We start from the raw sequence: 26,095 nt of genomic DNA, 5'->3' as shown, positions 1-26,095 counted from the left end.
TTAGCCTTAAAATGCTTTCAATGGCATAACAAGTTAATTTTTTTTTTTTATTATGTATGATAAGCCACTGTCAGAAGGCAATGACACTCTGCAATATCCCCCTCCCCTTTAGAACAACTGTGTTTGGTCAATGCTTACCAGACATAGATCTTTATAAAGGGTAAAAAAAAAAATTGTTTAAAAAACTCTTACTATATTTTTATAGTTTAGAATCCTGGAACAATTAACAATTTTATCTTTTCAATTAAAATTTTACATTGTTTTTATAAAAAAAAAATATCAATACTGAGTTACAAAATTATTTCCTAAGGTTTGTTTTTGTGACACCGACTGTGATCTCCCCTGCTGTGTCCCTGAGAGTTTCTTGTCCAGATCCATCACATTTATCAAAGATGAACTGGATGGAAGCAAAACTTAGACCAGTTATAGTTGAAAAGTCTGCCAATTTACATCCCATTCAATCAAGGACAATGGTTACATTCCCAGAGCTTAGGCTTATTCAATATGATTGCGGTAATGATTTTTTGACCCAGATATTTAAAATGCATTTTTAAGTTAGAAAGGTTACATGTTTTATTTTTTGTGCCCTCTTTATTTCAACAGGAAAACTGCAGACATTAGATCTTTTGCTACGACAGTTAAAATCTGGTCAACATCGTGTTCTAATATTTACTCAGATGACGAAAATGCTAGATGTTTTAGAATCATTTCTTAATTTTCATGGACATAGATATTTGAGGCTTGATGGAACTACAAAAGTGGAACAAAGACAGGTTTGTATAATACATTATTGTTAATCAAATAATAAAATTGTGAATGTGAATTTTACTTATTGTGGCTAGTTACTCAAGTTTGTCACCTTTATTGTGTGATAACATGCATTATTAGCCAAACAGTAAAGTCTTTAATGATAGGGTTGTAGAATTCCTTTTCTACAACTTTGAGAACTTCAGACACATTTGATTAAAATTGTTATACAAATTATATACTGCTCACAATTTTTTAAAAAGGTTATTTTGTTTAGTTGAGCAGCAGTCCGTGACTGCTAACCCGTCTTGAGATTGGTTTACAGGCTAGAGGCCATAAACCATCCCTTAGTCAACCCCTTAGTCCGTCCAGCTCTTCTGGGGTACCTGATCTGAGATAGGGAAAATTATGGCAGCTAGGTCTAGTTAAGGCCCTTTAAAAATAATGTAAATAATTACCGAGCCTAGCTATTTTTAACATACCTTTTATAATTTGTAAGCATTGCAAGGTACACCATAGACTGCACATTATTGAATTAGTATATTCAATGGCAAGTTTTGATAGGTAGTGGGAGCAAGTTTTTACATGTAGGGGCTGGATGGACTCAAGTTTTAATTTCTTTGTGCTTAAGCTAAACATTAATTTCCCCAATTATATATAAATATGTTGCATACCTAATGTGGAATAGTTTTGGCTAATTACCAAAATCAGTCACCTCCTTCATGTGACTGCTTGTGACCTTAGCCAAATATTAAGTTCTTTGATTAAAGGGTTGTAAGGTCTATAGTTACAACTTTGAGAATCTCAGATACATTAAGTTTATGTTGAGCCCTAACATTTAATTGCATTATTAGATAGAGCAATCGTTTTCTATTCTACCTTTTAATTATTCAAACTTAGAGAATATTATGTTTATTGCATTACTCTAAGGTTGAGACATCTTGATAATTAGTTCATTTAAATGATCCACTGGGATAGCTAGAGCTGCCATTGTGACTTCAGTTATTGAATTAATCATTTTGTTGATAAAGAACTTTTTCACATTTTAAAATTATTGCAAAAATTGTTTACATGGCAGAAATATATTTTATAATACATGAACACGTTCCAAAGTATGTCTTGGAAGCTATCATTCTTATAATGAATTCATAATGTGGTTGTGCAATTAAAAAATTAAAGAGTTGAGGAAAGTTTTTAGATAGAGTACATATTCCATTGGCTAATTACCAAAATCAGTCACCAACTTCATGTGACTGCTTGTGACCTTAGCCAGATATTAACATCTTTGATTAAAGGGTTGTACGGTTTTTTTTTGTTTACAACTTTGAGAATCTCAGATACATAACTTCAATTCTTCACATTTATTACTGCATATATTCATTATGTACAGTAAGGTGTCTCCTATAAAAAAAACCCAAACAGTGGAAAAAATAGTTCTCCAGAGTAAACACATTAAACAACTAAACCTAAATCTTAATAGGCATGACTACTTTAGTTTGATAATATATTACAAAGATTACTGCAAAAAAATATTGAGCTGTACCACCTTTAAATCAATCTTAATTTTCTAAATATTCTGAATGTTGTACCACATCTTTAAAACCATTATGTTTGTATTTATGTCATGTAGTATTTATTCAATGCATCATGATTTTTATATAGTAGTTAGACATCCCATTTTTATTAAAGAAGTATTGTCATCCTAATTCTATAGAAATATTATGACTGGAATATTCCTTTATGTTGCCCATAAATTATATTTTGTTCTCTTTGGCTATTTACCAAAATCAGTCATTTACTTCATGTGACTGCTTGTGACCATAGCCATATAATAAGTCTTGCATGATAGAGTTGTAAATGTCATTTTTTACAATTTTGAGAATCCGAGATACATAACTTTCAGTAAACTAATTTATCCCTTTACATTGTTGTTTGACACATGGTAACAGTTGTATTCTTTTGGGCTAATTACCAAAAGTCAGTCACCTAGTTTGTGACTTCTTGTGACCTTAGCCATATAACAAAGTCTTTGATGATAGAGTTGTAAATGTAATTTTTTACAATTTTGAGAATCCAAGATACATAACTTTCAGTAAACTAATTTATCCCTTTACATTGTTGTTTGACACATGGTAACAGTTGTATTCTTTTGGGCTAATTACCAAAAGTCAGTCACCTAGTTTGTGACTTCTTGTGACCTTAGCCATATAACAAAGTCTTTGATGATAGAGTTGTAAATGTAATTTTTTACAATTTTGAGAATCTGAGATACATAACTTTCTGTAAACTATTTTATCCCTTTACATTGCTAACACATTATAATATACATGGTAACAGTTGTATTCTCTTGGGCTAATTACCAAAAGTCAGTCACCTAGTTTGTGACTTCTTGTGACCTTAGCCATATAACAAAGTCTTTGATGATAGGGTTGTAGAAATAGTTTTTTTTACAACTTTGAGAATCTCAGATACAAACACAAAGTGCATTCTTTATTTGGGTATGCATTTTTTATTTAGGTATGCATTTTTTATTTAGGTATGCATTTTTTATTTACTTATGCATTTTTTATTTACTTATGCATTTTTAATTAGGTATGCATTTTTTATTTAGGTATGCATTTTTTATTTTGGTATGCATTTTTAAAAACTAATCCACCACAGCAGTATCAAATCTGGAATTGAGAGCTTTAAATTATTATTCACTTCGTGCTCTATTTCTGGCAGTTTAACCGTGCTACTAATTTTTCATCAATTAACGATGCACCTAATGATTTAGATTTGTAAACTAAACTTTCTTAGCATTCAACAATTTTCCGGCAGTCCTGATTGAGAAAATGTCTTGTATATTTTCAGTATCTTATGGACCGCTTCAATGCAGATCCTCGCATATTCTGCTTCATACTTTCCACTAGATCTGGAGGAATAGGTGTTAATCTTACTGGTGCAGATACAGTAGTATTTTATGACAGTGATTGGAATCCAACTATGGATGCTCAAGCTCAAGACAGATGTCATAGGATTGGTCAGACAAGAGATGTTCACATTTACAGGTACATTTTGTCTTCAGTTAAGCAATTTTACAATAACTACAAACATTTATTAGCATTAATTCTGTGTAACTTAGAAATTGAATTTCCTAAATATCAGGACTATAATAAAACATTTTGATCAATGTACTTAAAATTACTGTTAACATTTCAGACTTGTTAGTGAAATGACAGTAGAAGAAAATATTCTCAAGAAAGCAAATCAAAAAAGATTACTTGGGGATTTGGCTATTGAGGGAGGAAATTTCACAACAGCATTTTTCAAAGAGGTGATATTTTATCAGCTTTTTAATTTTTTTAAAAAGTTTTGTCCTTTTTTACCCTGTAAGAACAGCTGTGTTGAGATTATTTTCATACACAGGTATTTATAAAGGGTACAGAAAATAATTGTTTATAAACTCTAGCTGTTCATATATCAGTATGGAATCCTGGAACAACTAACACCTTTTAGTTAAAAATTTTAAATGATTTAATTTTAAAAAAAATAGTTACTAAATGTTTTAGAAAAATAAATTTTCTCTTTTAGCAAACAATAACTGACCTGTTTGCTGAACCTTCTGGTCTTGAATCACTTGTTGAAGATAAAGAAAGAGAAAAGGAAGCAAAGGAGAAAGACAGAGAGGCAAAGCTAGCTGCTTTAAAACAAGAAAGGGAAAATGAGGAAAAACGTGAAAGGGAAGAAAGCAAAAAAGAAGCAGCCATGTTATCACAGTTTGAGCAGGTAAATCCTTAGGTTGAACATTTTTAATGATTCACTGTCACATTAAATTTTGTACTTCTTTTGCAATTAGTTTGTAATTAATTGTACACAAGGAATAATCATTTAGTTCAGAACCAAATGTTTCTTGCTACCAAATAAAGTTCACAAACTAACAGACATCATTTGCCTATTAAGGCGCTGTGCAAAGCAGAGGATGAGACGGATGCACTTGCTGCCACTCAAGTCCAAGCAGAACAAAAAGCTGAATTGGCTGAATTTGATGAAAACATTCCATGGGATGAGAGAGAAGCTGACATTAGAAAAGAAGAGGAAGAAGTATCTAGGGTTGAGATTGAACTGGCAATGATAGACAAAGAGGTACATGCATAAGATTTTTTAGTTAGATTTATTTTAATTGAAACAATATATTTTTAGCAGGGATGTGATTTTCCAATTTTTAGTGGAAATCCAATTTTTCCGTTTCAGCTGCAATTTCCGCCGCTCATTTTGTTTTCTAAATTTTTCCACCGATTTTTCAATTTATTTCAATTGTTAGGAAGTTTAAAAAAAAAAATTCAGAAAAAAATAACGGAAATGACTTATACGGAAACAGGTCACACACGCATTCCACATATTCCTATTAAAATTGAGTATTACAGTACTTAATTCAAACGGACAATCAAATATGCTCTAGGTCTGACGGTGCGATACATAAGTAAAATTGTAGGTCAAGATTCAAAATCTTTGCAGATTTCCTAATTTTTTTCAAAACACAAATTTTTTTAGTCCAAATTTTCCACGAAATTTAAGTTGAATATTTATCAAAAACATGGGGAAAAGCTATCTAAAATTATAAACTTGTATCACCCAAGCCTGGTTTCTTTACCATGAATCTTGCTTGCGATGTATTCTGACTATAGCCTAATCTACCAGAATTTTAACTCTAATCTACCATTTCTCTCAGCTTCTAATTATTTTACTTCGCAATCTCAAATAATATTGAAATCCTTGCAAAAGGTGACTGAGGACTAGACTTACCGACTTTCTTTGTTACAATGGTGGCTCTTGTGACCTCACGTTGATCTCAAATAGCTATGTTTAGGTTGGACTGCCCTAACTGCTATGACATGCTATAGGCCTACTGATTTAAAAACTCATGTAACTCAACCTGACTCCAAGCTTGTCTTGTTTGTGGAATAAGAAAATAAGATGCGGACTATTTTTAATGAGGTGTCTTCCATAAATGACGTCACATATGGTGGTCAGATATTGTGACCACATATTATTGCATTTTAAAAAGTAATGCTAGAAGCTGAATTTAGCGGTTATTTTGTTTTTAGGAGACTGTTTTAATAAATTGTAACAGCAATTGATTAAAATACCCTATTCTTTTTTCTAAAATATTAGCTCTATTAAACAATTAATTAGTACAGTAATAGTGTGGGACTGCTTTAACTGCCTTAAAAAATTGGTAAAATCATGAGTTCTGGTCCAAAAAAAAATTTCCATCTTTTTTTGTCAAAAGATTAGTAAGTTGCGAGTTATAATTTGTTATTCTTCTTGTAAAATGAAATAGCATTGTAATTAAATTTGCTTTCTTTGTAAAAAAGCATACTTTATGACTGATTTGTAACCAAATTTGCTTTCTGTGTCAAAAGTATATTTTATGACTTATTTAATTTATGGATAACACGCAACTTTTGCCTTCAGCTAACACCAATAGAACGTTACGCTGTAACAGTTATGGAAGCTCAGATGGAACCAGAGACCGCAGAAGAGCTAAAAATAGCTGAGGTATTTGCTAAATTTTTGTGCTACACTTAAATTATTTTTTCTTGTTTAAATGCTGGTACAGACAAGCCTACCATCTTACCAAAAGTGGAATTGTCCTGTTCTGCCATCTAGCTTTTGTTTGGAAAAGGGATTATCTCCCTTTTGGCAAAAGTTTGCATTTCCTTGTTTACTTGCAATATTTACAATGAGTATAATCTAATATTAGATTTTCTAATAGATAATGTGGACAAGCTAGCTTCTGGATGTTTTTTTTTTTTTGTTATTTGCAATTGAATTGTAGATTTAAATTATGCCTTACATAACTTGCAGGGAGAAAAAATACAATAAAATCATGACTAACACTCTCATATCTAGGTTAGATATTAAATCTATACTATCTTCAATCTTGTAACTTACTAACAGTTACTAAGATGTAAATAGGACTTTAGCTAGGTAGGTCTTAACTGTCAACTTAATATTTTATATTACATATAAAGCATTCAGCATTTTTTTGTTCATATGACCTAGAATATAGAAAAGTACTGAAGTAGGAATAATTAAATCAGTTATGTATAAGCTATGGTTTTTTATTGGGGGGGTCCTCAGGTTACTGGTTAGCTTTTTTATTAAAAATATAAGCTGGCATTAAGCAGTATTTAGATGCAGCCTAGAGACTAGTTATATATAACTAGACGCTTACCTATGCTTATATGTATGCTACTGTGTACATGTCATTAGACTTAAGCATATTTTTAAAAAAATTTCGACTTAGTACAGTAGCATCTGATTGCATGTTCCAATTTTTGGGTTCAAATTCCTCTTTTTAGATATCACTGTTCCTACTTTTGGTTGCCAGTAGTAGGCATGTCTGCTTGTACTGCTAGTAATTTGAATATTAGATTTCAAACCCTGTTTATATTATCAGTAGCCTTGAATTTTCACTTGGCAGTTAAAATTTAATTTCCATATTGCTGTACAATTTTTTAAATTATTGGTTTCATTTAGATCACATTTTTATTAGATTTTTATCTTGTTTTTATAGGAAGATATTGAGAATTCTAAGAAGGACTGGGAGTTGGCGAGGTTGAAAGCTTTGAAAGAAGAAGAGGAAAGAAGAGCAGAATTAGAAGAAGATGAAATGCTCTACATCTACTCTAAGGATGAGTCACAGGTGAAGAAAGGGAGGAAGCCTTTAAAGATAAAGCCCAAACCTAAAACTAGTAGCAAAGCATCCTTATCTGGGTCAGATTTAGAAGACAGCTTTAGTGGCAAAGTAACTGGAGGAAGAAAAGCCAGTGGTTCACCCCAAAAATCTCCTAGTCATACTTTAAACCCTGAAACAAAATCTGGGGTTGGAAAAATTAATTTAGGGATTAAAAAATCAGAAAAATTGTCAAATGATACACCAAAAGGCCAAAATGTTCCTAAAAAACGGGGTAGGAAAAAAGGTGTGAGCAATCCAAATGTAAATCAGAAACCAGTTAGACTAAACAGTTTAGGACAGCCTATACGTAGAGGTAGACCTAGAAAAATAGTTCCTGTAGAAAATGTTGATACAAATCAAGAAAAGAAAGAAACTGTTGTCCTTAATACTCCTAAATTGCTACAAAATGGACATAGCCCATCACTTTCTAACATTAATAGTAAAATGACAACTCAAGCCAGAAATGCTTTACTTAAAGTTCAGGCACAACAAGCAGCTCACATTATTGTTTCACCCAATAACACAGCTTTAATTACACCTCCAACACCCTCTATCACAGTACCTGTCACAAATGTTTTAAGCAGTCCACCAGCAAGATTGCCCACTAAACCAGCAACTCCCAAAAGTCCTTCAGATCCCAATATTCCCCCACCTTGGTCAAATCCTAATCTTGTAATTCGCACTCGTAAAGCTGCTGTACACTCTCCAGTTATAGTAGCACAGTCAAAGCCCCCAGTTCAAAAGCCTCTTCAATCTGCCCTTCAACAACCTATTAGTCAACCTGTAACTATAAACACAACTACAATTACTGCTGTTAGTAATCCCATTACTCTATATACAACAAATACAACTTCTACATATAATACCATTCCTGCAACAACAATATTTACATCAAATCCCACATCATCAGTTAATGCTGGTAAAATCCAGTTGACGCCAGATAGAAATATATTTCAACTCTTTACTGCTAATACCTCTAGGGGAAATGTTACTTTCACGCCAACAATCAGGCATGTTAGCCCAGTGGTTTCTGCTACACCTGTTATAAATCAACTCCGTGGTGCTACAGTTATCAATTCAGTTTCTTTAGTTAATGCTGGAACTAGATTTATAACCACTGGAGTTGCTGGTCAACCTTCTGTTGTAGTTTCTGCTGCACCTAAACCTTGTGCAGCAAATGTAGGAGGTGCTGTGTCAAATATTACTTTAGTACCTACTGTAATTAATGCTAGTGGTGGTCAAACATTAATACCAGCTGGAGGTGCCACTTTACTTACCAATACTGCAGGTGGAGGTAGGGCGGTTTTAAATACAACTAGATTGACTTCTCCTATTACCCTTCAAAGTTTAAGCTCAATACCATATGCTGTAAACATTATTAAGACTAATACAGGGCTAACATTACCTGTTAGGTCTCCACAAATCCTACACACATCCTTAGCTCAGGTGGCTGGGCAACCAGGTTATGTTTTAATAACTCCTAGGGCAAGAAATCCTGCTCCTGGTAACTTGCCAGTTACTTCACAAACAGTTCCCATATCTCTAGTGCAAACAATTCCTGGCCAATCATTACAAACTGCAAGGGTACATCTTTTAGCCCAGGTGCCCTCAGGGGCTACAGTAATGCAACAACCCCAAGTTCAGAAAGCACTTCAGCCCCAACTTCCAAAGACTGCTCAGCCAACACAGCAACCACATCAACCAAATCCTAATGTAAATGGTGTTGCAAAAAAAGATGGGACATAGTTTTTTTTTGTCTCCTAGTAATTTGACTAAGATAATTTTTTCTCAGGTGTAAATATATTTGAAAATGTCAACAATCAAAAATGGTGCTGTAACTTTTAAAACTCATGTAAAGCAAGATAGAGGGGCCAAAGTCACTTTTCAATGTTTTTATTATTGGGGCAACCGATAAAGTGATAACCTTGACATATCTATCAACTGGTTTTCAGTATCTTGGTTATTTAGAACAAAACTTAATATATGTAATTAAAAAACGCAAATTGTATTTTTTAGACTAAAGAAATTGTAATTTTTAAATGTAAAAAATTTGCATCTTTGTTGGTGTCCTTAAAATATTGTTCTCAGATACTGTCTACAGAATTTAAAAAAACATTTTGTTCATGAAGAACTATGATCAATAATTTTTTTCCCTTTTCTTAATGACAAAACACTTTTTAGTTTCCTTTTCTTGATTACACATTTACAAGATTTTTATTGTTCAAGTGTTAGTACTGTGGACAACTTATGAAACTTTTGTTCAGAAAATGAGATTGGTAATCATTTCATTTATTTTGTTCTATTGTGACTTGGTTTTTTTGCATGTAAATTCAACTTTAAAAAAAAATTCCCCCATTTGCTAGTGGGTTTTTATAAGGGCAAAAATTGTAATGATCAAATTAATCATTTAAACTTTTTGTCTCTCCCCCCCCCCCCCCATCCATCAGTCAGGTTTTCAGCTGTAATATATTGTATGTAAATTTGATTATTTGCTTGTTGTTAGATACACATTTTTGTTACTTTATGACCTCAATAAAATGGATTATATTTTAAAACAGTGGATTATGATTGTTTGCATTTTGATATCTTGTTGTGTTGTGTGTCCTTCAGACTACTTTGAAAGATAGGTAATGGTGTCAAGCTTGACCACAGTTCCTCTTATCACTCTAAAAAATTCTCAGTTAAATAAAATAAAATTTTGCTCTCATGTTGGTGATGTGCATCATTCATTCTGCCATCAGAAATGCTAATTTTTTAAGAAACGGAAATTAAGGCTAGGTCTTTAATCTATATTTTATGAGGCACCATTACCTAATGAATGGCACACATCACCAGATATGAGATGCAGTCTATCATATCTTATGATGAATTCTTTTTTTTTAAAATAAAAAAATTTTGTAACCATTAATGGCAAATGCAAAACAGATCAGTTCTGGAGTATTTACTGTCGCTAACTCAAGTTTTAAATGGGAAGTTGCAAGAAATTTCTTTATCATAAGGAATTCACTTGCAAAAGTAAACTGGAAAAAAGCTCTTTTGGAAGATCTAAGTTGTGGTTAAAAACTTATTAGGCCCTAATGAAATGTTTTAAAAATTGCAAGTTGTACCTCCTAATATTTAATAATTGGAGAAACACTTAAATCACTAAGTTACGAACCAGTATATGATGTTCCTCAATAAAAAAAAACTGTATAAAAGATACAACATACCCTTTTCCAATTCAAAATGTTGATACACCACCATGTAACTTTTTTTTTGATAGCTGAAAAGTACTTCACTACTCGTTGAGTAGTTGTGCGAAGTTAATGAGTAAAACCATCTATAGTGACTGTAATCATATTCTTTTTTCCTCAAAGGGGTAGGTTATTTTTTATCAGAATATTTTTTTTTCACTCCCAGATGTTCGTCTCTGGTTTTGATGGAGCTGAAATGCCCGTAAGTTATTTTGAAATAAGCTAGTGAAAAATGAGGACATTTATTGTTTAATAATTTTGAGATAACTTTAAGATATTGTTGGTATGAATGACTTAGCTGTTCTTATAGAAGCAGTCACTGCCTTCACAAGCTGTATGAGCCTGCACGGTCTTAACACGTATTATTGTACTAGTTTGTGGAAGTTTATTTTAGACCAAACACTGGGTTTGATGTTTTATTGATATGGTTGTGCCTTCAATAGATGTGGTGTCCTCCAACTCCCCCACAAGATGATAATGATATTTACATGGATGAGACCTTATCATTCTTATATGAGCCACGTGTCATGCCAGAACAAACATTGCCACCTGTTTATGTGCCCAAAGCACACAAGAAACCAAAGACAGAAGCAATCACTAGTCAGTATTTTTAAAAATTTATATAAATCTACATGGTTAGAAAAGCTACTTACATTATTTTCTTATCACAAGTTAAGCTAAAAGAAAATTATTTTGCTATAGCTCGCAAACAGAAACAGCGTAAAGAAGAACAGCCTAGAGTACCGAGATCTTTATTTGATAAACCAAAAGAAGTGGTCATGAAGCAAAGAAGAGATGCCAAGATGCAGAGATTAAGACAAAATTTGCAAGTGAGATAAATTTAATCATGACTGGTTTATTGTTTTTTAATCTTAAGTTTTTTTTAGTATAACAAAGATTGATGTTAATTTCTTAAGTAACTTACAAATACACCAAAAGACTGTTAATAATGGTAATTTACTTGTTAGACCTCTGATCACTAATGTAATAGCAAAAAAATTGAGTAAACAAAATACATAATATATAGAGTGCCACCATAATATCGCAAATTAAATATGTAATTTGTTTACTGAGGTCCATAAAATATTATTAACAGACTTTATTAGCTAGACATAATGATGATAAGAGAGTTGGACCATTTGTCATATAGCTGTACTTTCATTTAATATTCACCAAGCAGGTATCAACAAAAATAATGCCAGGCAGGGCACCTTTGGGTCAGCAGCAACAGCAGCAACAACCACCCCCTCCCACTCCCGTTGTTGCCAAACCAGAACCAGATCCCAATTATCCAGAATGGCTGGTTCATGAAGAATGGGCACTGTTAGAGGTAAAACTTTACTGCTATTTAGACCAGATATGTCCACAGTATTGTTTACTGGACATGTTTTATTTAAACCAATTTTTTACTTTTAGGCTGTGCAACACATACAAAAGCTGAACCCTGACTTGCTGATTGACAATCCAGCACAAATAGTGAATTGGGATTTTGTTTCTGACTTTGTCAGTGTGGTAGGCCGTATTTTCCGTGCAGCTAAACATTGCAGATACCAATATGAGTATGTTGTGTTACCACGAGAAGATGGCAAGATACTCTACAATTTAAAACAGAAGAAAACACCCAAAAGTATTTATAAGGTGAGTTTCTTAATTAACCGCTGCATGATGAGTAGTGTTTGTTCTGAGCAGTGTTGTCATGATGATTCACTCAATACTTCAGTCTTTCTGATTTCTGTGATTACAAAGTATTCTGAATCACTGCATCAGCTGTCATACACTACAGCCCAGGTATGTTGTGATAATGTACAACTCTAGAGAGACAAACTAACATAGACCTCTTTAAAAACACAGAATAACTTTGAATCACATAAATCTCTTGAAAAGAAAGTATTAGCTTGGACCAGCCCCATCTAAATTAAATAATTGTATGTTATTAACGAACACTCCATCCCAGCACAACTGTCATAAGTCTTAACAGCTTTCTCACTTGCTCTTTCTACAAAGATGTATCATAAACTATCCAGGCTATGCTTTTTATTGTTGTCAGTTACATTTTTGCAGCTAAAGTGAAGTAATTTTAATGAAACCAGTTTAAAATTATGCATACTTCTAAGACTATGCAAATTATAAATGCAGTGATGTAATGATGATTATTTAATACTTCAGTCTTTATGAATAGTTTGATTAGAAAAAAATCTGAAATCACAGCATTATAATCAGCATTGATTTTATTAATATTCTGACACTTAAATACAGATATGTTTACTTAGTCCAATTTAAAGATGAATTGTTACAAATTTTAACAGTCAAAAAATACAAGACCACTGAGGACTGAACAGCTGTACTCACAAGAAGGCTTGAAAAACTTTTCTCAGCTGTTTGACATTCGCTTTGCTGCTATGACAGAAATTGGTACTAAAAGACCAGCTGCCATGAGACAAACCATAGTTAACCCAGCAGCAAAACCAACCAAGCATGCAGCCATATTGGCAGATAATGGTATCAACTATGACAGCCCCATGTTGCCTAGTCAACTTGCAGCAAAACGTGCAGAGAGAATAGCCCTGGATAAAAAGAAGCAGCAACAAGCAGCAGCAGCACAAGCACAGGCTGCTTCAGCAGTAAGTTTCTTTCTGCTTAGTTTCATTCTTTTACAAGCCCTTAAAGCAAAATATAACTGGAATAAATTGTCCACAGAATGCTGCAGCTCAAGATGCAACAGTTGCTGCTCAGAGGCCAGTCCAAGCTGCCATTGTTGCCACTGGGGTAACTCCAGCAATCCAGGGTCAGCAACTCTCATCCATTGTTTCTGTTACACCAACTACAATTATAGTAAGTAAAATTCAGATACTTCTAGTTTCAGAACAAACTAAGCTTTTGTTAAGTACTTTGCTAATGTATTCCTTCATGTTAATAACATCACATTTAAATTACTCTATGCAAACTTGTTTTCCAATGGATTGGTCTTATACATGTTTTTAAAAAAAAAAATTTTCTATCACCATAGGCAGGTCAAGTTCCAAAAGTTGCTACAGTTGGTCCAGGTTTGACAGCTGTTTCTATCGCCAGAACACTTGGGGCTGCTGCTGGTAACATCATTGTCAATGCAGGATTGCAATCTGGCCCTTTTGCTGCGATCAACAAACGGATGTCTCAAGCCTCTTTACCATCTACTATTGTAAGAACACATTACCCTGTTTTTTAATACATATAAATTTCTAACCACTTAGCTTAAGTTTCATAATTCTAAACTCCCAAGATTCAATATTTAAGCATTGTTTGCTATTCTTCAAATATTATGATTTTGAAACCACAGGCTGTTTCTGCAAATCTAACTCCAACAATTCGTGGGCAGCGGCCAGCAGTGGCAGGTACACCTACCATAACCATGCAAGATCTAGGTGTAACAGGTGTCACTTCAACAGCAGTCACAGTGGCAGCTCAGGCTGCAGCTGCTAGGTCTGCCCTGCAGACTACTGTAGCCTCAAGCTTGGCTGCTGGTCAGAAACTGGCTGCATTAACTGCTACTGGTGGGTTGTGTTCTAAAATGTGTTGGTTTTAGCTGTTTATAGATTTTAGATTTTCACATGGTTTAATTACTTTTATTATAATCTGCAGCTACAACTCTTCAGCCTCAACTTGTTCAGACCCGCAATTTAACCCCTCAACAAATAAACATATTGCGCCAACAAAATCAGTCTATCATTCGTGCTCAGGCAGCAACAGGCACACAGCAAATACGTGGCCAGAAGTTACTGACCACTGACCAACTCAGAGCACAGCAAATTAAACAACATCCTAAAGTTATTACACAACAGTTATTAGTACCATTTAGAGGACACGTAAGTTTATATATTTTTCATGGAACAGATCAAATTTTCATTTATATTATTTCATCAATTTTAAATTCTGTTACGTTTTTATCCGTGATATTTTAAAAAATATATTAAGAATTTTCTTAATGTGAACAGTCTATCCTGTCAAAGCAAGGGCTATTGCGTGCAACTGCGACCATACCTAAAATGACAGATGAGCAGCTTCAAGCTCTCAGAATGAGGACACAAATACAAACTCAGCAAGGAAAACAGGTGTGAATGGACAAAATTGGAAAAATTTAGGTTTTATTCCCAAAAAAATTTTGTTTTCTTTTTTAAATTAAATCTCCTACACATAATCTAAGCTTTTTTCATCCTTTCAATTTTTAATCCTTTATTTTAACTATAGAAACTACTCCATGTTGAGTAATAAAACTAAATTATTTATTAAAATGTTAAAAGTAATAAATAGTCTAATCATAAACATGTCATGATTGTTTTTTGTGTCACATTTGAAGTTAACTGTACATCAAGTATGTACATCTAAAGTCTACATCTTATTCCTTGTTCCAGCTTCAAACAGCCCAAATTGTGCAAGGTCAGGTGGCTACCATTAACCCAACAGGTGCAAGTCCATCACAAACACCTGTTGCTTTAGTCAAGTCGGTGTCAGCATCTCCTGCTGTCACTGTTCCTGTGACTATTCCTGTCACTGCCATTAATGTGGCCACCCAAAGAACTGTAGTTGGTAAACTGAATTTAGATTTATTTGTACATTTTAATAGGTATTTAACCCTGTCTCTCTGACTGCATTGCATTTTTCAGTATCCCAGTCCTAAGTTAAGCGTCGCAACTTCTTGAAATAAAGCTTTTATTTCTGTTTGCTGCATCATTTCCAAAAAAATTTTTTTTTAGAAACTGAATAGATTAAATTCTTTTAGCTGCATCCCGAGCAACAACAGTCAGTCAGATTCAGCAACAACGCATGCAGCTTCTTCAACAACAACAGCGCAAAGTTGGTGCCCAGCAAAAAGTAGCAGGTAGCCTACATTACTAATCATTTTTATTGTTAGATAACTGCAGAATTTACCCAGATGCTGAAAATAAGAAATTTTTTTTAGGATTAGCTACTGGGAAACCAGGGCAGCAAATACCTTTACTGATCAACCAACATACAAAGTTGAATACTGTCCTGGCTGGCAACCAAATCCTCCATCAAATTGGTCTTGTAAACAAGCAGCTCATAACTCATGGCGCACAACCTACTATAATAACACAGGTGTCTCAAGCTGGGGGCCAGCCCATACAGCAAGTTGTAGCCAAGGTAATGCATGCATGTATTTATTGCAGATGTTGCATGGGTTTTTTAAACTTGTTTAACTATTAATATGAATAATAAACATTGTTCCTTTTAATATGATAAGTAAAAATGTTGATTGATAGACAAGAAAATATATTGTGTTGATGATCAGGTCTTGCTATCCTATTGTGTTTTAGTATCAGTTTTCAGCTTTACAACTGATGGTATGTTACCATTTTTACAGGTTTCACTCCAGTCTGGTAATCAGACCATTGCTGCTGGTACACCTATAACAGTCACTCATGTTAGCTCCACTGGTAACTTGGGTCTAGCTGGCCAAGGTGCTGTTAAAACTGCAACAATCACTTCTCTTGATGGCGGAACTTCAGGAATTCAGGTCCATTCAGTTCAACCTGGACAGAAATCTGTTTCTGGCTTGCCTCAGAACATACAGACAGTACAGGTAATAAGTTTGTTTTTTAATTAGACCCAAAAATGTTTCCTAACTCTTTTTTAAGAGGTATGAGGGTAAAGTGTAAAGATTTTATGAATAAAGACTTTGCGTATGATTGTCAATTTGAACAAAATACAATTATCATTATCAATGAGAAAATGTCAAGACAGAATATTATGTGCTTCCCCTAAAATAGAAACCAGTGAGTTTAACCTAGGTCGATAAGTGGTAATTTTCAGGCAAGTGAAATTGCGGTTAAAAATGTTTTAAATGAAAACTTTTCAGGTGCAACAGGTCACGAGTGCACAAGGAACATCATATTTACAGGTGACTCCTAGCACTGTCCAATCACAGTCCACATCACAACAGCCTCAACAACAAACTACAGTGACATTGCCTGCAAGTCTTGTTGCTGCAACTCTTAGACCCACCGCAACAACTCTACCATCAACCTCTCGGTCTCAGACACCCACACAAATCAGCCTTGTCCCTGCCTCCACACCAACTTCAGTAACAGCAACTATTTCAGCAGTTCAGGTAATTTTGTTTGCTCATCTCAAAGTTTGCTGCAGTTGATTGCATTAATTTATTTGGGCAATAGTTAAAAATATCACAAATATCTGTTCAATGTAGGTTCAAGCTGCCACACCAGCAATTGATGTGACATCCTCAACCCAAGTCATTGCCCAAAATGTGCCTACTCCTGCTGCTATGGCAACAGTTGTTACACAAACTAGTCAGCCAGACTCTGCACAAGGGGCAGCTCAGAAAGCATCACCCTATGCCATGAGGACTAGAAACACAAAACATTAAGCCACATTTTCTTGTAAATATCATTGGGACCAAATGGAAGTTGCAAATTTATGTCACCCACATCTTTAGAATGTTGTATAAACTTGTATATATTGTACTCTCTGCGTAATAGTAGACATCAATGTTATATAATCAGCAATTATTTGCTAGTTTGAATGTTATGTAAGCAAATTGAAATGTATCACTTGTACCTTTTGAACTCAGTTGTATGTTGTTTTTATTAATAAATAAATTGTTAAATTTTGCTTAGTTTTTTTTTTGTTCTGGCCAGCAGAAAAAAATTAATTGATGTAAGCATAATTATACTAACATCAATTTTATAGAAAAATACTGGGGTCTAGGACAGTGTGGCCTAAGCAATAGAGTGCTTGACTGCTGGAGGTGAAACTGGGACCAAGTCTGTCACCGAACTCATTGAGAAAGTAAAGGTAGCTGAGCAAATCTTTCATATGCTGAGGTTACGAAACATGAACTGTGCTTTATTTGCCAATGGATCACTAGGTCTTGAGGATTCTATACTTTAAAGTCCTAGATTATGGGGAAATATTCTTAAAAAAAAATAAACCGGGAGTGATCTCCCCTAAACTTTCTCAAATATTCTTATATAACTTGAAATATAGACATGATTTTTAATTACTTAAACTTCTAAAAATAGAATAGAATCTCATAGAAAAAAGAATTGCGCACCAAGCGAACGCCAAAACAAAATGTGCATAATAGTGCGCAATATTATTAGTACTTTATAAATTTACATGCTTTTTTTGAGAAAACGAAAATAGCGGAAATTACTCAAAATTTGAAAGAAGGTAGAGAATTAGATCTTCCACTTACATGTGAAATTTCATTTATCTATCTGAAATGGTACTCAAGTTATAGGCTTTTGAAAAATTCAAAGTAGAAAAAGTACCACTTCCGGTTATCGGAAATCGCTCAAAAGTTGATACAGATCTACGATTTTGATGAAATACTTATATATGAAATTTCATCAACCTAGCTGAAACGGTACTCAAGTTATCGTGTTTACACACAGACAAGATTGCTTATGTTTAACCGTATCAGTGAGGTGTAAAACGCAGAGATTTGTAAAAATCTTTTTTTTTTGCATGATTACAAGACTTTATACGAGAAAGTAAAACTGGTAAACAATTTTGAGATTGTTTTCCTCAAGCGTCATTATTGATGTGCTTGTCTTAACCTCATCTTGCTTTGCAAATGAGAGATTGACTCAAGTTCTTTAACCTATATATTTTTTAGGTTTTATTGAACCCCAAGGAAAATTATTTTCACATGTAAAAAAGTGATTTCTGCCTTTCCCACTTGAACAAGATTTTATTCAGCAATGAGTGAACACAAGAAATTTTTTTTGTTCTTCTTTTAAACCACTTTTTAGGTGAATGACCTAATTTGCCAAAACTGTTATACTATACCCACATGAGCAGTCATACCTTACTGGAAAATTTGACATACATCATTACTTGAGCAAAGAAATTCAAAGTACAAAAAAAAATTAGTTTATTCATAATTTTCTAAATGGAAATACATCTAAAGATTACAACCATCCACAGGTATCAGCAACTTTAACAAATTAGTGGTGGTGTTTTCCTGGGTGTAGCTCCTCTGATCCCTCATCGTAACCTTGAGTAGTTGCATTGTAGTATTTGTTGTGGAATAATGAATGTTCTCCATCTCCCCAAGGAAAACCCTGATGAACAGACACAAAAATTAAAATAGATAAGTCACTGTTAAAATATAACCTGTCATATGACAAAGTTTCATGAAAGCTTTGTGAGGACAAGTAAAACCTGCCTTGTTCCTTATGCGTAAATGGGGGTAGGCTACAAATTCTGGCCTCTCAGGATGTTGTGGCATCAGATAAAAAGCATTGTAGTACACCAAGATTACAGTTGGAACTCCACCAAAGATAAAAGCTTTTTTCCATGTACTTGCAGACTCTGTAACGATAAACATGAATGAATAATAGAGAAGACTGAAGCAAAAAATAAGGTTAGTCCACTCACAAGATCATGGTATTTGGGATACTGATTCCTGAGGACAATGCCAATCTTTTAACAAAAAAAAAATCAGAAAAATATTATTGCATAATACAACTTTTAAAACAAGAATTCTAATTTGTTTGGAACTACTATGGACATATGTGCTTTTAAAAGAAAATGAATATATTTAAAATTTAAGGAAAGTAATAGTAATATCGCTGCTACTTTTTATTTTTATGAAACATCAAACACTAATGAGAGAAAGTTGTTAAACAGTGATGAATTACAACACAACCCTGATTATAATTTACAAGTAGTTTAATCAGTAAACTTGAGAGCAGGAGCAAGCTCCCCTAAACTTTGTATAACTGAGTAAGGTATGGCACTTCCAGTGCAATAGAGCTTTAGAAAATGAAAGCTGAACTCAAGTACATGAGAAAAAAGGCAATTGTTCATACAATACTAAATGCTATAGAGCTGCTGATCTCTCCTGCTAAAAAGAAAACCCGAGTAGCAATCATGCTGGTGACAATGTTTGGTCCTTGAATATTTTTTCTTAAAACTTCCATTTAGATCAACAAGACTTTTTTAAAATACATTTATTGCTCAGGTTTACCCATCTCATAGATCAGGGGTCTTTTCAGCCCGAGGGCTGCATTAACTATCAAATATCAGTTCGGGGGACAGTTTCCAAGTCAGAAAACCACCACTGAAACTGCAGCTGGAGGTCTTTGATGATCTTGCATGGAAATGACGTGGGGAACTCAGCTGTTGCTTCAGCCATAAAGACCTTGCACTGCTGAAAGTGGGTCACGTTGTTGGACTGTCAGCCAAAAATTTAGCACACAAAGCTTGCTGGTGAATGATACAGTGCAGGAACATTGGTTGTAGAATACTTTCCTCATTTGCTTGTCCAACAAAGCCTTTCTTTATGCCACTCATGTACCACTTTTCTCCATCAACAGTCAGGTCAGTGCAGTCCAAGTTATAATCAGCAAATGTTTTTTAACTCATTGAATATATCTCTCCGGTAACAGTGCCATACATGTTATGCAGGGAAGCCAGCTCTTGTGTTATGTTCATGTCTTCATCCACAATTCTATTGAACACAAGCAGTTGAGAGGTGGAACAGCTGCCCAGCGACTAATCCATTGCAATTCAAAACTCGTGAAAACTCATGTCTACAACACAGCAGGCAATGCTATTTGCACCCAAAGCTTCTTTTTCCAATTGTTTTGAATTTTCTGGGCAAAGTTCCTCAGCTATCTCCAACAAACATGTTTTCCGTGGACAAAAACATCGCGTTTTTTAAAGCTCATCCTCTGTTTTTTTTTCAACAGCCATGATATTGTGTCATTAAACCGGCATATGATTTTAGATACCAATTTCCGATAAAAGACTCTTCCTTAAAATAGATGTGTTGGGTTGTTAGTAGTATTGTAATCATGACTAATTTTATGGTTAGAAATTAAGGTTAGGCATATGGTAGGACCAGGGTTGGGTTTAGGGACAGGCCCGGTTAGTAGCATTACACACTAGCTTGGAGGTTCGGTCGGTTGCTAACAATAAGGCGTCTGGACCGGACGCTTGACTTCCAACGATTTTTCGGCCAAATTCCAGAGACCTTCTACTAATTAGTTTTAAAAATGTTTACCATGCGCAAAATGGCGGGATTTCCATGTCATAACAACATACCATAGGTGGCAGGGTTAGATATGCCAGAAAAGCATTTTAAAATTTGGTTTGGAGAACGGAGGCTAAATTCAAAAGTTGGTTTCAATAAAAATACTAGAAATTTTAAAATATTGATTTCCATATTACAAAATTGATTACCACAGTAAAGCATTATTAGTTTTATCAGTCTATGAAAAAATAAATCAAATATTGTCAACCGTTTTTTTATAAGACCAGCCAGAAAAAAAAACACCATGTGACCACTATTTGGTGATCACTAGTGAGGAACTCTTGTGCATGGCCACTTAAAAAGTCTAACAGAATTTGTGGTTTTCTTTAGCTTCAAGCGTAAAAAGAGTTGTCATGGAGAGGTGTGTTGTGCATGTGAGTGTCAATAAATATTAAATTAAGTAGGCCCTAATTTAGTTTAAAACGAACTAAAAACTTCAAAATTAGTGCCTAATGGATTAAATATTAAATATGGATGTCCATCATTCAGTAGTCATGTTTAGTTTGAAATTTGGGTAAATTCTAGATTTAGTAAGAAAAACTACGGGTTAGCATTGACATTAGCCAGCCTTGTGTTAGCTAAGGCTAACTGCCAGTAACCTAACACCCCTTTTTCCAAGAAGATTCCATGATTATCGGACACCGGTATAAAAATTATAGAAAAAGATAGATCTAAATGTGGAATATTTCAATAAGAAAATTTTTAAAATGATAGAAAGTTACACAGAAATGACAATGTTTATTCTTTTTTTCCGCTCAATGTTATTAGTCGATCTCCTTACCAAAACCGGAAGTCAGAACCTGACCCTGAAACGTCATGCTCTTTTAGTTTTCGCATTTTAAGTGTTTTTGGGGGGTCCTATATACAAAAAATGAAAAAACTGCTAATCTAGCAATATCTCATCACTATTTTAATGCGAAATGCTAAGGAAATGGATACTATGGCTTAAATGCCAGAAACATTTGCGAGATATGTAGTAATAATTAATACAAGCATTTCTTATGGAGCACTCTCATTAGGAACTGAACTGCAACGAAAAACGACCGACCTCCGGGCATCAGCGCTCGACAGCTCCTAGTTAAATATATATTTGAGATATTTACCATGATTAATTACAATGATGCTGCTTCCCTTCTGCCAAAATCCAATTCCCCATAGAAATACCATGCCGCTGCTATTTTTAGCAACGTTACGCCATTGTTACGCTAGTTGTCAGATAGAAACAACTAATTTTTGTTTTTTGCGGAATGCACTGTTAAGTCTAGTATTTTAATTATAATTCAGTTTTAGCATGTGCAGAAATTGTGGGCATTATTATTGTATTAAAGTATTAGTAATTTTATAAGTATATTGATTTTTTTTCTTCACTGCAAGCCAAGTAGGCCGACTGCACTGTTAGTTTCATTGAACATAATTCGTGACCGGTCATTAACCTTGTTAATATTAATACTTCGTGGCCTACCCGACTGTATAATTTATATGAAATTATATGTAGTTTTTAATTAGGCCTTAGTATTGTATTTTAAACAATGCTCATTCCGAGCCTTTTTGTGCTAGATGTAATTAGGCCTACTGGCAATTTTTTTTATTTTTAGACTTGGTCAACCTCGTTAATGCTGTTGTGTTAGTTAAAAATATAGGAATTGTGTGTAAAATTTACGCAGTTACTCAGTTACTACGTAGAATGATATCAATAAATGAAGTAGTAATTATTTCCTTTTAGTTTTAGAAATATTTTGATACAAAATGTCTAATATTTTATTTTCCAATACATCGTGGTGTGTGGCAGAGTAAACAGAACGGTGCGGTAGGTGACCTAGAATCTCCGAGTTCGAATCCGACGTAAATCAGTTGTGCGTTATTTTATTGTTTCACATGGGAAATGCCACGAGCGGTTTTCTTTTCTTTGTTTTTCAAAAAAAATTTTTTTGAACGAAATAATATTTTAAAAAATAATTATTCAAAATTTTCCAAACATCGTCGCTCGCATCGCTCGCGAGATCGACTGCTTACATTTTCTTGTCTGCGGGAGAAAAATGTTGACACGGTCGAGGGTTCACCGTGAGTTCAGCAGGCCTACCATACATACGTCACAGCATTAACTATTGCTGTTAGAGATCGTCGGTGGGCAATCCCACCCCTCCCCTCATAAACCAAGCAAATTGTAAATCAACTTAGGGTCATTTTAAGTTCACGCAAGCTTACAGGACTGTAGATTTACTACGCATAGCTGGTAAAAAAAAAAAAAAAAAAAAAAAAAAAAAAGAAAACTTCGCCTAACCTAATGCTACTACAGAAGATAATACTAATTATAGAGTATTTAATTTGAAAGTTAAAAAAAAGTTCATTTATCATCTTACCTAATAATACTGTATTGTCGTTACAGTTAGAAGGACTAGATCTAGATTTCTGTCAGATCTATTTTTAGTTTTGGATATTAATTTTATTGTCATCTTCATGGGTATTGATTGTTCAATTCATCATGGAATGCCTAATGTCTTAAAATTGTACATTGTACATAGAATTTATAATAAATATGTCTGATATTTCCTTAATAAACATAATGAATATAAAGTTTTATTTCTAACAAAATGTTTTGGTTTTTTTTGGTAACTAAAATACCCAATGTTGTCGTAATTGCTATGACATCATGCTACGAATGGAAAACACAAACCAACGTAACTTTTTGATATCTTTTGATGGCGAAAAAGAGTTTCGCATTTTAAGATGTTAATACTTTAGGTCATTTTGTTTTTGTTTGTTTTCTCGGCCCCTAATTAATAGGCCGGATTGTTGCTTATATGGCTGGATTGACCTCTGACCCTGAAACGTCACGCGTCGTTTTCTGACGGTTTTTACGTTTATTTTAGGGGTCCTATACACGACAAATGAAAAAACTGCTAATCTCGCTAATTCTCATCATTATTTTAATGAGACATGCTATATAAATGGACGCCATGCCTGAAAATGGCCGAAAAAATAGCCAGATATGTGGTTTTAATTAATACATGCTATTCTTGTCGAGTACTCTTGGGAAAAACTGAACTGTCGCTTTAAACGGCCCAGCACTCGGTCGAAACCCCCCGGCACAGAAGTAGTAATATATAATTGAGATATTTATAATGAGTAATTACAGTTATGTTGATTCGCCTATTTTATATCGAATTTCCATATGAGGTACCCATGCAGACATTTCTGTCCGCTTTGTTTACTATCGTGACGTCATTGTTACGCTAGTTACCTCACAGAAACAACTCGTTTTTGTTTTTTTGCGGAATGAACTGTTAAGTCTAGTATTTTAATTATAATTCAATTGTAGCGTGTGCAGAAAAAGTAAAATTATGGAAATTATTTTTGTATTAGTAATTTTATTAGTATATTGATTTTTTCTTCACTGTGGGCCGACAGTAGCTGCATTGAATTTAATTCGTGACCGGTGGTTAACCTCGTCAACGCTGCGTGGCCTATTCGTTTATATAATTAGTGATGCTCGTTCAGTGGCCTTTTTCAGAGCTAGGCCTAATTACGGGCGTTTTTTAGACTTAATTGATCGGCCGTTAGCCCTTTTCATTGCTGCGTATTTTAAAAAATGCTCGTTCAGCGGCCTTTTTTTTTTTTTTTTTTGGCGCTAAATAATCTGTTTACGGGCATTTTAAGCGTTTATTTATTTTTTTTAAGCTAGACGTAGATCTAGTTTAAAAAATACTTTTTAATACAGCTGGCTGCAGGGGGGGGGGGGGGTGCAAATCGAAAGTTAGAGGGGGTGGGTGCAAATCGAAAGTTTGAGGGGGGGCGGTGCAAATCGAAAACTTGAGGGGGGGTGCAAATCGCCTTTGGGGGGGGGGGGGGCTGACACCATTAAGTGCCGCACCGGGTGACACCCGACCTCGCTACGCCACTGGCTGGCTGTCTTGCATGCCTGATATGTGAACTTAAAAAAAAAATGACCGAACTTTAAAAAAAAATGACCAGAAGTAGGGAAGTAGGTCTGTTTTTCAATTGGCTAGAGGGAGGGGGGGGGGGGAAGAGAGAGAGAAGTGAAGACACCGACCATCTCGTGTACGCGTGTTCATGCTATGACGTGTACTATAGGCCTGCTGAACTCACGGTGACCCGCGACCGTGGTGGGATTTTTCTTCCACAGGATAGTAAACGTAAGCAAGCAATCACGCGAGTGACGATGTTTGGAGATTTTTAAAAAAAATCACATACGTCATGTTTTCAAGATGAAAAAAAATGTAATGTAAAAAAAAAAAATACCATGTATGAACCTCAGCTGCCACACTGTTGACTCAATATAATGTGAATTGAGTGTAAAATGTATTTGTATTTATAAACGATCATAACTGTTACTATCATATTATTTTAAGCATATTTATTATTTATTATTTAAAATTAGAATTTGAAATAAAAATATTTATTATGGTCATTTGATTTATGCAGGTGTTCATTACTTCATAAAATGGTATGAATAACATGTAGAGTAGAATTTAATAAATAATAAAATAACTAGATCTAGTTTTATTATCAACCAGTTGCTTTTTGTTATTTTCCGGTGAGTAAATTACCTAAGCTGACGCAATTACCATGGCGGGAATTAAAAGCTCGTGTACACAAGTCGACGACATCATGTTATGCCAAGAACGCTGTTTTGTCATTCATTTTCAATTTTGATTAATTTTCAAATTCTCTCTTTTCTCGTCAACCGAGTAAGCTAGATATTTAAATGTGGTGTCAAATGTTCTCTTAAGGGGTAAGGAACTTAATGGTGTATTTGAAATAACAGAATATTTTATTTTAAAAAATCCATAATTTAACCTACTAATTAAGCTAGACCATTAAATTTGGTCTCAAATTAACCAGTAAGTGATATGGTTTGTAATGATATATGATAAGTGACAGAAAATTTTAATTAAAAAATTGTAATAAGACAACCTAATGTTATAAAATCTGTCACGTAGGCCAGTCCAAAGCCAAAACCTCAGCCAGCTCTTCAAAATGTAGATCTAGATTCTATGTGCGTTGGTAAAAAAAAGGAGTTTCTAATGTTTTTTAAACACAACAACTAATTCAAAATAAATTATCACGAACCACCGTGACTTCCTGCCGCAGCCTTAGCAGAGTAGAATCTTCTGTAAGTTTGGAGGGCGAGATTGAGAGCTCTAGCTCTTGAAGCCATTTTGTCTTTACTAGGGGACAACTTATCAAAAACTATAATTTCGTTTTACAAAACATGGAACGATGAAAGAAAAAAAAAACATAATCGGAAAAATGAAAAGGATTTGTGTGTAGGCCTACAGTAACTTATTTAAAAAAAATGTTAGGCTATAA

At 34.1% G+C, this 26,095-nt stretch overlaps 2 protein-coding genes across 7 annotated transcripts in view; one reads left to right on the top strand and one right to left on the bottom strand.

The window, feature by feature from the left end:
* LOC131955908 (helicase domino) overlaps window positions 1-17,329 on the top strand; it is a 33,172-nt gene extending 15,843 nt beyond the window's left edge. For 2 of the 6 annotated variants that reach the window (XM_059320220.1, XM_059320216.1), the window contains 25 exons: window positions 311-513; window positions 604-773; window positions 3,601-3,797; window positions 3,949-4,063; window positions 4,321-4,515; window positions 4,690-4,872; window positions 6,205-6,288; window positions 7,310-7,438; window positions 10,871-10,906; window positions 11,148-11,304; window positions 11,407-11,534; window positions 11,855-12,034; window positions 12,121-12,342; window positions 13,011-13,325; window positions 13,402-13,536; window positions 13,712-13,882; window positions 14,021-14,234; window positions 14,323-14,546; window positions 14,676-14,792; window positions 15,069-15,267; window positions 15,461-15,559; window positions 15,641-15,843; window positions 16,064-16,282; window positions 16,559-16,810; window positions 16,907-17,329. In XM_059320220.1, coding sequence (XP_059176203.1) covers window positions 311-513; window positions 604-773; window positions 3,601-3,797; window positions 3,949-4,063; window positions 4,321-4,515; window positions 4,690-4,872; window positions 6,205-6,288; window positions 7,310-7,438; window positions 10,871-10,906; window positions 11,148-11,304; window positions 11,407-11,534; window positions 11,855-12,034; window positions 12,121-12,342; window positions 13,011-13,325; window positions 13,402-13,536; window positions 13,712-13,882; window positions 14,021-14,234; window positions 14,323-14,546; window positions 14,676-14,792; window positions 15,069-15,267; window positions 15,461-15,559; window positions 15,641-15,843; window positions 16,064-16,282; window positions 16,559-16,810; window positions 16,907-17,086 — 4,327 coding nt within the window. In that variant the 3' untranslated portion in view covers window positions 17,087-17,329. The remainder of the gene's footprint in view (window positions 1-310; window positions 514-603; window positions 774-3,600; window positions 3,798-3,948; window positions 4,064-4,320; window positions 4,516-4,689; window positions 4,873-6,204; window positions 6,289-7,309; window positions 7,439-10,870; window positions 10,907-11,147; window positions 11,305-11,406; window positions 11,535-11,854; window positions 12,035-12,120; window positions 12,343-13,010; window positions 13,326-13,401; window positions 13,537-13,711; window positions 13,883-14,020; window positions 14,235-14,322; window positions 14,547-14,675; window positions 14,793-15,068; window positions 15,268-15,460; window positions 15,560-15,640; window positions 15,844-16,063; window positions 16,283-16,558; window positions 16,811-16,906) is intronic. The other 4 variants (XM_059320219.1, XM_059320221.1, XM_059320218.1 and 1 more) reach the window with 4 other exon arrangements.
* Window positions 17,330-18,581: 1,252 nt separating this feature from the next.
* Window positions 18,582-26,014, bottom strand: LOC131955914 (cytochrome c oxidase subunit 6A, mitochondrial). The gene is made up of 3 exons (XM_059320228.1): window positions 25,856-26,014; window positions 18,893-19,038; window positions 18,582-18,788 (listed from the first exon to the last, which is right to left on the bottom strand). The coding sequence occupies exons 1-3, from the start codon at window positions 25,941-25,943 to the stop codon at window positions 18,672-18,674; spliced, it is 351 nt and encodes a 116-aa protein (XP_059176211.1). The 5' UTR covers window positions 25,944-26,014; the 3' UTR covers window positions 18,582-18,671.
* Between the last annotated feature and the right edge of the window lie 81 nt (window positions 26,015-26,095).

Source organism: Physella acuta, unplaced genomic scaffold (genome assembly GCF_028476545.2).
Source record: "Physella acuta isolate Inbredline_101_S28 unplaced genomic scaffold, ASM2847654v3 ptg001115l, whole genome shotgun sequence".
NCBI classification, from domain to species: domain Eukaryota; kingdom Metazoa; phylum Mollusca; class Gastropoda; family Physidae; genus Physella; species Physella acuta.
The sequence above is the reverse complement of the archived record's forward strand: the minus strand, read 5'-3'. Positions and strand labels throughout refer to the sequence as shown.